We start from the raw sequence: 11327 nt of genomic DNA, 5'->3' as shown, positions 1-11327 counted from the left end.
AGTAATTAGAAAGCAATATTAACATGGTTGCATAAGCGTTTACAGCTTTAAATAAAAATGTTTCTGAAACATCTCTAGTTGCAGCATTTATTCTTCTGGATTTTACAACAGTGAATCTGAAGAACCAGAAATAAACCACAGCTGTTCTGGCAGGCAGCATTCCTTTCTTTTCTTTGTTTTTTTTTTTAATTTGCTTATAAACATCTTTTAAAAATTGTTTTGCAGAGAAATTAATTTGCTGAAGATTAAACTTAAATCAACCAACTGGAGTTTGAAGTATCCTAAAGGAATTTTATTTCACATTTAGTTACATTATAAGTTAAAATGGGTCTACTTTTTCCACAAAACTTACCTTTTATAATCTAAACAGAAGTAAAAAAAAAAAAAAAAGCAGTAAAATGTGCTGGTTGAGGATTGTTTGGTTGTATTCCAGCAGTGCATTAGCGCCACCTACTGCTTTGGATTTGTAAAAGCTATGATGTGTCTCAGCCCTAATAATCTTTGCAAATAAGTTTTGAAGCACATAAGTGCTTCTAAACTGCTAAAATATTTCAAATCATACAACAAAAATAATTCAGGAACCTGGTGCTCAGCTACATTTTTATTTGAAAGTGACTTATTTCATACTGGAGCCCAGCTTGGATTGCTAGGTAATGGGTTGGACTTAACTAGGCTCATTTTCTAGACACCAAAATATATAAACTTATTACCAAAAAAATCGTCTGGGCATTTTTATAAGCGTTAGCGATCCAAACGGAAGTACGAAAATGTGAGCTTTGTGTAATAGGTTCTGTTTTTAAGGATGGAAATCCTCCTGTTTTCCACGATTACACACAACCATTTCCACGACTCTGTGGAAAAGCTCTAACCAGTCATGTTGCCGCTGCAGAGACCTGACACTTGTCTTCCAAGTCATTTTTTCGTCTCACTTTATGTTTTCCCAGCTACATCCTCAGAAGAATCTGTTCAGAAAACTGAAGGATGAAAAGATGTTGTTGATCTCAATATGGGAGAAGTTCCAGTCCCTCTGATCCACTACTGGTCCAGCTGACTGGTCAGAAGGTAACTGAACCCAGTCTTTGCCGATCAGCTGGCTGCCTGCCGGAGCCTCTTTAGCACCTCCTCCGGATCCAACGAGGAGTCCACCTTGATGACTTTGTCTCTGGATCTAGAACCCTGGAGGGTAAAATGTTGTTGATCCATTGGAATAAAATTTACAAGTTAAGGAAAAAAAGGGTTAATCTAAATGATGAAATGTTAACTGTAGCTTAAAGAGCTGCTGACTGAAAAGCTATTCAGTAAATATTATTCATGCTGAATTTTATCAAGATAAACTCCTAAATTTATCTTTATGTCTTCACATTTTAAATATGGCTGTGACTGTAATGAATTAAAAAATTAACTCAATTAATCACATTTGTTGTTTGCATTTCTTTTTTAATATGAAATTGTTTATTTTTTGTCATGTTTTTAATTAAAACTTGATTAACTTAAACAGATTCATAAAGGTAAACATGTAAAATGTAAATTAATTAATGACTCAGTTGAGTTAGTTTTAATCTGTCCTGTAATCTTTTGAAGTGTTTTTATTCTGTAGTATCCCTTGGAATGTTGGAGTCCAATGATCGCTGATGAACACATTAAAAACAAAAACAGATGTAGGAGTTTCAGAAACCTTGTCCAGTGAAATTTGGCTCTTCTTCAGCTCCAGAACTTCTGCAAGGTAGCGGAGAAGCTCCGTGTTTGCTTCTCCGTCTGTAGGTGGCGCTGCAATGGAGACGCCTACAGCCTGAATGGAAACATCTGGAAGAGAGGCAGAACAAAGTGTGAGCTCTGTTTTCGTAACAGATCAGATGTCGGTGCAACGTGAGGCCGACCTGTGATGCTGCTGAGTTTGGAGCCCGGCTTCACGTGCACTGTGATGGATACAGATCCGCTCTTGTCACGGGTTACCGGACCAGAATCCGGTGTCTCTGCAGTTCCACCTACAGCCTCCTTCACCTTTCCTTTCACCTGTTTAACAGCACAGAGGTTACTGGATAGTTTTATTATATCGATCACCACGTTGGTAATACCTTCACTGTGTGACTGGATTGGCTTTTCTTTGTGTCATTAAAATGATCTCAGCCTGAAGTGCAGTTTAATTTTTAATGTAAATTTAAGACTATTTTAGTCTTGATTATCCTGCAGAACTTAAGCTTATTTTGAAATACCTCAATACCTTACGGAAGCTAGTATTAGCCCAACTTATCTTATTTTAATTCAGCTTGCATTTACGCCTCAGATAATGTAACTTAATTTGTTTTATGCACATTTGTTTTACTTTAACTTGCTTAAGGTTAGCTCTGCACAATACATTTTTCATTATCTAAGCATAGCTTAGCATATGCCATCTTATTCTAGCAACCCATATTTTGGGTCACTTGTAGTTTTCCTTATAATAGGGTTGTGTGGTTTTCTTTGTTTTTATCCTTACATTAGCTTGGTGTATGTTAGCTGATCTTAATGCAGTTTACCCCATCTTTGAATAGTTTTTTCCATCATATTTTAGTTTATTTTGATTTTCTACAAATTAACCTAACTTCTTTTGGCAACATTTGTCTTGTTTTGGTTAGCTTGTTGAACTTTAATTTATCTGTATGCTATACCATTTTAGAATCTCTCTATTTAAATAAATTAAAAAAAAAAACTCAGATTACTCAATATTAGTCAAGAAACATGAGAGGCTGTCATTAGTTTGATAATTTGCAGAAAGATAAGAGGGAATTTTCATCAGCGCAGACAGTGCATGTGCACCCAGTAATGTTACTGGCTCTTAACTGCAACATCTAAGTAGAACTTGTGCTGATTCTGCTGGAGTGACACATTTGTCACTGCACATATGCTGTTTTTTTAACAACTCTAAGTAGTCTGTGGGAGTCTGGTTGAACTAGAGTTTAAATTTGCAGGCTTTAGTTTCAAATGAATAGGAACGAGGGGGTGCTGGAAAAATATTTACGTCTTTGCCTCTTCCTACGCCACTGAAACGTGTAGTGTCTCATTTTAAAACATATTTAATAACGATAGTTTTCTACTGCAGGAGGTGCATTTGAATGCAACATGGAGCCGCAGGCGTCTGTTCTGTGCAGTGCAGGAAGTTCATAATTAATTAGATTCAATGAAAACAGTGCAGTAACCCTTTAACGACAATGGGACTTAAACGAGGATCGATTAAAGATCCTGACAGAAACGCTGGACCGTCGCCGCTTCAGGTTCAGATTCGCATTCGGACTGACCTCTTTCTGCTTCCGGGGCATCACTGTGGTTCTGGAGGACCGGCGGGTGGACCAAGAGGAGCAGCTAAACACCGGGACCAAGTCAGCTGCAGGAACACGGGTTAGAGGTTCGAACCGAATCTGTTTGAAACATCTCATCAAACCACCGCCGAACCGGGGGAACATCTCCTCCAGGAGACCGAGAGCCTCTCCGCGTAGCGCCTTCTGCTGGACTGGAGGGGAACTGAACAGATTTAAAGATAAATAGTTAGGACATTAGCAATTGGATTATGTAAGAAACAAGGATCAGCCGTTTATTCTACAAAGATTTCTGAGTTTCTTGAAGCCTGAATCTTTTTCTGACTCCAGTAAATTTGGGATAAAATTAAGCTTTTGTTAACAGTTTTTTCATCTTCGTCACTTATTTTGCAGCATTATGTCAGAGCAGATGAGGATAAATGACCTGCTCTGGACCAGCTGTACTTTTTAGGACAACGTTTCGTCCTGCTAAGAACCAAACATTTTGGTTTTGATTATCAAACCAACATGTTTTCTTGTTCAGAAAAATCCACAACCTGAATCTTTGCTTGCCAGATTGTGCAATTCTTCCTGTTCATTCATTTCTGGTCTCTTTTGTTCATATTTAGTTTGTCTTTGAGATTCAAATGTAAGAACTGTGTTTTTTCATCTGTTTATCATGGAACTGTACTTTTTCTGCTTGAAATGTTTCATCTTCTTTTTAACTGTGATGTGATTTACGTTTGTTCAGTTTTTAAGTTTGCTCCTGGGTTTTTCTGTTCTAACAGGACTTAACTATGTCAGAGAACACAGATCTCTCACACAAATTTAGTAAATGTCCTCATTTACTGAACATTAAATAAACTAGTAAACTCCATTTTATTTAGTAGCTTCAGTCGACAATGTTCTCTGAATCAGTCTGTACATGTCTTGAGTTTTAGCAACGCCTTGTGGACAAAAAGGAAACTGCTTCAAAAGTGAAACTTGAAAATCTTTCAGGAAAATTAAAGACTTTTAACTTTACTATGATATGAAAGCAGTTTATCCTATTAAAGCATAAGGAAGAGTAATTATATAACTCAGACTTTTCCCACTTAAAACAGAAAATCTTTCAAGTTTTGGTTTGAAATCTTATCAAATATAATTTCTTGTCTAGCTCTCATACTAATAAATATTGTATTTTTACTATTTGTATTGCATTTTAGATAATCTTAGACATCCTCCCCTCTGCAATTAAGCAGCAATGTCTGCATGAGAGGACATATTAAATGCCTCTTTTGGAAGGTAGCATCGCTAACTCAAGAAGACGAAGATTCCTTCACATTTTGCTTTTACAAAAGTCTTTGAGCTGATTGATTGACATAGCAATTTCAGCTGGAGCTTTTACTCTACATGATCGAAAAATAATTCACCATGCTATAATAGACCTAAATGTGAGCCTAGATGCGGTTTGACCTTTGCAAACCTTGTGATGAGCTCTGTTCTCCTACACTGTAAAAACACAAAATCTTACCAATTTTTTTTGGTCTCGTTTCAAGTGCAAATATCTTAGTTCACTTGTAGTAAAACAAAACTAACTTCCAGCAAGACACAGAAGCTTTTGATTAAAAAAAGCATAGGTTCTATTGTTAGATTATTTCACTTATATCATGGGAAAAATGTTTAGTTGTAAGTGAAATAATTTGCCAGTAGAACTACTGTACTATTTTTGCCTGCAGGTTTTTGAAATGACTCGTTTTCCAGACATCAAAAAAATCTTAGCTTATTGCCAAAAAACTGGATGGGAGTTTTTGTCTATTCTTAAGTGCTTGGGCTGTTTTTAGTAGCATCTGAGACCCAAATGGAAGCACAAAAACATGCAAAATGTGAGTTTTGCATAATAGATTCCTTTTAAAAATATGAATTTCTTCTAAAGGTTCTTTTAAAATCCGACTAAAAATTGGTTTGGTTGAAGCACTGACTGAGCATCCCTCAAGGTCAGGTGCAGAATGTCATTTTAAATATTCCTCCAAATATGAAACTTTGTCTGCAGGTAGCTTAAAAACATGAGAGAGATTATGATGAATTCTCAGAAGCAGCTGATTTAAAGCTGCGTTGCTGTGCAGAATGAGGTGGAGCGAGCAGGAAACCCATGGAGCTGATAAGTATTCAGACCTTGTCTAGACTGCATCAGGACAGAAACGCCTCCCCCTCCTCTTTCTCTTCCTCTTCCTCCTCCTCCTCCTCTCTCCATCGATGCTTTGGGATCTCCTTCATCCAGGCAGGAGCAGAGGAAGGAAACAGAGGGAAATCCCACTCCTCTTCTCCCCGTCCTGCACTAAAACAAGGCAAGTAATCCACCTCTCTGTCATTTTTCATCTCCGCTCTGTGGCTCTCACTCATTTAACTATTAATATTTAATTCTTCTTAGGGAGCTGCCGCATTTGGCTGCTTTAAATCCGCATTTAGTTTTGAAGTTCTTTCCCTGAAACTCGCTGCAGTGATGCATCAGGAGATGCGTCTTCCAACTGTTACGTAACGTGGCGTTTTTGCTCGTTTGTGTGAAATAAAGAACAGCTGTTCTGCTGCTTCACATCTGTAATAAAACACAAATAAAGCCCAATGCAGGGCCATTTTCAGGCTCTGCTCTCATCATTAATCTGCAGGTCCTGCAGGCAGTGACAGCAGCTTGAAATGTTTATAGATGGCTGATATTATAATTGAAGTAGCTGCACTTTCTGTGGACTGTGGAATGGATTGCTATGAATAATTTTCTCAGTAAGAGACACAAATTTTATATGATTAAAAAATCTTTTTTTTAGTAGCTTTTGAAGGGGTGATAAAACAATTCAGTGTAACAAATATCACTCTTTTATAGATAATTGAATTGTTTTTTTTTTGGTTCTTGTCTGTAAATTTTTTTCCTTGTTGCGTTTTGAGAAACTTCCAAATCTAAATTTTTGATAAATAAATGGGCAGAGAGTAACGTTGTTCAAATTAAAAACAGTCGCTGTTCATAGAAAAGTGTCAAAATAATTTAAAACCAATTAAAGCTACGACAGTTACATAAAAATTGGAAATGCTAACTCATGATTTTACTTTACTTCTAAATATATCCATATGTATTTGTTTTTGATTACATCTTTTTTCTTTTTCTTTTATCTTTTACACTTGCTGACAAAGCAGAGTTTGGTAAAAATTGTATGCTTTATTAAAGTGTTTGCAATTTTTGATCACATCCATTAAGGAATAAACTATGCAAGAATTATTTTTTTACAACTACTTTTTTTCAATTAACTTTTGTTAGTATCATATGTGAACAAAATAAATACATTTAAGAAAAATACAGATCTTCAAATAAATAAAAATCAAATGTAATCATATAAAATCAAATAATAATAAATAATAAATAGCTTCAGCAGATATATGAATAGCGTATTTTGGTTTAAGAACAAAAAGTGCTTGAAAACCTTGAGTTCTGTTGGCTTTTCACCAAACACTGAAGGTTGTTCTTGGTTTTCAAACAGCTTTATTATCATTGCAATAATTATTCAAGCTTGAATTAATAGCCTGGCTCTATTTTTTTTGTCTTTTTTGATTCTCAAGAAAGCAAATTTTACAAAACACATAGTCACAAAAATAACCGTTACAGTGATTGGGATGAAAAATATGATAATGCAAAATAAATAAATAGTAAGAAATGCAAACAAAGAAATAAAAACACAAACTATTATTAGAAGGTGGCCATGTCTCATTAAGGTTGGTCACTAAAAATAAAATTGGATCTCCTGAGTTTTACAGTCTTCCCATTTGCTCCGTTTTTTTAATGCCACCTCTTTAATTTATGCTTTCAAAACTTCAATCAGGTGATGCTTCACCTTTAAGAAACCAGTTTGGGTTCATTCAACAATCTCTTTTAATCTGCAGTTAGGCTAAAAGGGGGAAGACTTTTAACACGTCATGAATTGTTTTAAAGGAATCCTGCTTCTCTGAATCTGCACTCCTCAATTAATTCATGAATTTTCTGAGAGAGCTGACAGGACGGGGGGCTGCAGAGAGCGCTGTTTGGGCTTTTTTATAATGCATGAAAAAGGAAACAGACGGGGGGCGTAATCAGAAAAAAGATGAAGGCGGAGGAGGGGAGGAAAGTGGCTGTGAGAGGAAGGAAAGAGGACGATAAATGTGGGTTTTATGATCCATCTGGAAGAAAGTGATGCTTAACACCAGAGGAGGATTCAAGCAAACGGATCCAAGTTCACGTCAAGCACTTTTATGTTTTTATTAGAATATGTGCTCAATTTCTGCCCATTTAGACCAAGACTGAGTGAAATAACAGAATTCAGATGAACAGTAACAAAATCTGAGCAAACTTGTACTTGAATTCTGGTTTTCTGTGTCGTTCCCCTGGCTGAGGGGAGACCTGATGCATGATAAGAAGGCTGAAGGAAAGCAGCCAGCAGGGATTGTTCCAGCAAAAAAGGGAGGGGGTTGTATTTTAATCAGCATCCTGCTCATTGATCAGCGTTCGCTGTCGTCTGCTCGGGCTGCAGAATCGCTTGGCGGACCGGTCTAATCCAATCTAATGTGCTGAGACGAGCCAAATCAAGATCAACCTGAGAAATTCCAGCTTTCTGGATCCATGACAAGAACTAATGTCCACAGTCATTAAGGCTGTTGCTAAAGTCCAGAAACTCTGTTTTTCTTTTTTTAGCTCACTAATTAAGCTTCACTAATTAACTATAGAAGCCTTGAAGCTTTTGGTTCAGCTGCGGATACAACAGAAAGTAAAGCATCTGCATTTCTTGTGATGATGAGAGAGTGTTTATGTGTTCAGACATAACTTAAAGGGACCAGTTATGCAAATTTTACATTTTTTAAGTTTTTATACTTCAGTTTGGGTTTCAACTGCTTCTAAAAAAAACCCATCCAGCTGTTTTCTGGGAATAAAATAATGTTTTTTTATGGTGTACGGAAAATTAGCCGTTTCGAAAGACTATGGAATATAAAGTCACAAATTAGCAGACATTGCCTGCTACCTGGCAACCCCAGCAAAGCTCCAGCATGTTTGGTCAGCTGGTTTTACCACTGTGTGCGCTGTACAGTAGCTGCTGGAACAAACATGTGCTTTGTTGTTCACTTACCATTCAGGAACCACTTGCTGCATTCTTGTTGAATGTGCAGGAGGATCTACTAATGCTTTTCAAATGGTTGTATAATTTTGCAGCCATTTTCACCTGGGAGCCTTTAATGTTGAGTTGGGGGCGTGGCTAGCAGCAGCTAGGAACAAGGCTTCCTAAATATAGAAGGTGTTCAAAATAAGCAGAAATGGCTAAACCTAAGAATGACTTTGTGCAAAAATTATGTTTTTTAAATACTATAGACTATCCTAAGTTGTTCAAGGGAGTATGATGTCAGGAGTATCTGTAACTTCAGTCCCTCAGTGCCACTGTCCTGCAGCTTTGGATGAATAAAATTAATGGTTAATGAAAAAGCCTTTGCAAACTCGCTGACATGCCAAAGAGGTAATTCAGCCTTTTGGATTCGGGTACGTCGGAGCAGGGTACTGGAGTTGCATCCCTCTGATCTGCAGTGACGCTGAGGTTTACAATTGAAACACCGTGAGGTCACATGATACGAGAGCGGTGATTCGCCGTGAATCGCCGTGAACTCGAAGAGTTTCCAGTCCGACTGCTTACATCCATGTAATCCCTGCTGAAGTGTGCCGCTGGGATTATGGATATTCCCCATCGCCTGATTGTGTGTTTGAATGTCCACAGCTGGTGGTCTGACTGCAGAGAGTCACTCCGATGGGAGTGAAAGGATTAGGGTCAGCTGGTCCAAACCAACTGCTTTTACTAGAGGGGAGGTCAGTAAACCAAACTGTATGATGAACTTTAACCTTTTCCAGGATCAAATCTGGATCACAGAATTTTAATATCCAGGATGTGGATTCAATTTATCTGAGCAGATCAACAAAGTAAATAATAATAATAAAACATATTTTAAATAGTTCAAATCACTATGTTTGGTAAAGTGATCCTCATTAGTCCTAGATGTATCCTAAGTGCACTAATGAGTGTTAGAACAGATCCTTCCACCCAGATGTAACATCACTGCTTCCAACAATATCAGGAATTATTAAATATTGAAACCTAGTTATCCATCCATCTAGGTAACTAGCTAGCTTTTATCTATGCAGTTCTTGAACATTTTTTCACTAAACTCAATTATATTTTTCATATCTGAGTATGCTATAATTTAATACCTGGGTATTTTTATTTAGTTGTGAATTTGCCCTTCCTGTACGCTGTTCAGTCTCTTATTCTTTTTCATTCTTGTGTTTCTTTATCACCCTGCATTGATTTGTTGATATTATGCTCATCATAATATTTATTACTCTTAGTCGTTTACTTAGCTACTGTAATCAGTTATTTTCATGAAATGAGTTACCTTAAATTAAACATTTAATCCATGCATGTATTTGTGATTTTTGGATGGTTTTATGGGCTTGCTATTGAGTTAGCTTGACTCTTTAACTCGCTAACTGATGTTTGTTCACTTCTTACAAATGGACTGTTGTTTTTATTGTTGTTTTGTACATTTTTTAAAATTATTGTTCCCAGTTTCAATTCTTTTAAAGAAAATATAAATATACTGTTCTTTAATAATTGCTGGATATTATTTTTTGTTGCAAATTTTACTCTCATTCTTATTTTGTATATATCTATTACCTTTTGTGTGAATATTCATGGTTCCGCTTATCATTATATCTTGCTTCTGGCACATGGAGATGATATTTTCTTATCAATTCTTGAGGTTTTGTGAAGCTTTGGCTGTGTTATTCTTTGGACTTTGGCTGCTTTGTCACTTAATGGAGCTCCTCTGTGGTTGTGGGTCAGCTGGATTATCTCACCATAACTGCTTGTTTATCCATTAATTTGTCTCGTAACTTGTTCTCTGGTTTTGTTCTACTTTGTCATTGGTTTAGTGTGTTTCATCTACGGATTGGAGTTATTGTTATGTGGTCATGAATGAGGTTTTTCCTGTGAGGACAGTTTACTCAGATTTGTTTCCATCAGCAAATGTTTGTCTTTTTAAAAGCCTTCCTTTATTCTGTATGTTGTAGCTTTACTGTTTTTCATCACTATTATTCTCAATGACAAACAGATTATTTGTCTGGAGATCTAACACATGAGACTCTTACAGTAAAACTTCACAACAGACAAACTAATTTATACTTTTCTGTAGATTTCATCAGATTTTTCAAAGATAACAAGCCTGTTCCGCCTCTTTGACACCTTTTCCTCCACCTGAAGGTAAAAACGGCATCAGCATGAACACGCTAATGAGCCCAGCAGAGCGGCTCCATATGGCCTGCTGTTAGGAAGGAGAGTTCGCTCTGACTGTAATCACTCTTGAAGCCGAATACAGACCGCAAACGCAGACTTCAGAGATTTTTCACCTTCAGGTTTGATGTGATTTGATGCATACAAGGTCAGGAAGCTGCTAAAACTCCAAAAGGAATGATCTGAGGAGACAAACTGGGCATTAAAATCTCTAAAATTTAACCACTTCCTCTTTCCATAAAGGAAATTTGCTGCTCTAGGGAGAGCAAATATCACCTTAAAATCAGTTCATAAGGTGGAGCAGCAGCTTGTTTTGATAAGGAAAATAAAATCCCAAAGGAGATTCCTTCTCCTCCTTCCTCTTTCTCCCAGCTCCTCCTGGTAGAAACAGAAAATATGTCTCCATCTGATCTGGGTCATACATATAATTTAAGCTCAAATTTAAAAACAAAATCTATTTATTTATCAATATATGTGTAGTTGTGTGTGTATGGACAAGTATGTCCATTGTCATTTATTTATTTTCCTTAACATTAGTTGTTCTGTTTTTCTACTATATTTTGTATTTATTGAGATATATTTATTATTTATTTAATTGATTTTTTTGACCTGCTTTTGAGAGATGCTATTTCTTTAAATTTCATCGTGCTTTATTTGCGCACAATGACAATGAACTGAGTTCTGATTCTGACCTCTTGCTTGTGACGTCACTCTCTCCAGAACTCTCAAG

The 11327-nt window shown here is 36.6% G+C and overlaps 1 protein-coding gene across 1 annotated transcript; it reads right to left on the bottom strand.

Annotated features, from left to right (window-relative positions):
- Positions 1-265: 265 nt before the first annotated feature.
- Positions 266-8415, bottom strand: cunh15orf40 (chromosome unknown C15orf40 homolog). The gene is made up of 5 exons (XM_055034401.1): positions 8393-8415; positions 3276-3498; positions 1878-2013; positions 1676-1803; positions 266-1176 (listed from the first exon to the last, which is right to left on the bottom strand). Exons 1-5 carry the CDS (start codon positions 8413-8415, stop codon positions 1087-1089), a joined length of 600 nt encoding a protein of 199 aa, XP_054890376.1. The 3' UTR covers positions 266-1086.
- Positions 8416-11327: the final 2912 nt, after the last annotated feature.

This window comes from Poeciliopsis prolifica, unplaced genomic scaffold (genome assembly GCF_027474105.1).
Source record: "Poeciliopsis prolifica strain line A6 unplaced genomic scaffold, Auburn_PproV2 SCAFFOLD001, whole genome shotgun sequence".
In the NCBI taxonomy this organism is placed as follows: Eukaryota; Metazoa; Chordata; class Actinopteri; order Cyprinodontiformes; family Poeciliidae; genus Poeciliopsis; species Poeciliopsis prolifica.
Note: the sequence above shows the minus strand (reverse complement) of the source record. Positions and strands in the feature narration are given on the sequence as shown.

Coding starts and splice junctions, on each gene's coding strand:
- cunh15orf40 (XM_055034401.1), bottom strand. CDS start 8,415: ATGCAGCAAGTGGTTCCTGAATG. Junction 2,014..3,275: donor TGCCCCGGAAGCAGAAAGAG/GTCAGTCCGAAT, acceptor GCTGTTAAACAG/GTGAAAGGAAAGGTGAAGGA. Junction 1,804..1,877: donor CAAACTCAGCAGCATCACAG/GTCGGCCTCACG, acceptor CCTCTCTTCCAG/ATGTTTCCATTCAGGCTGTA.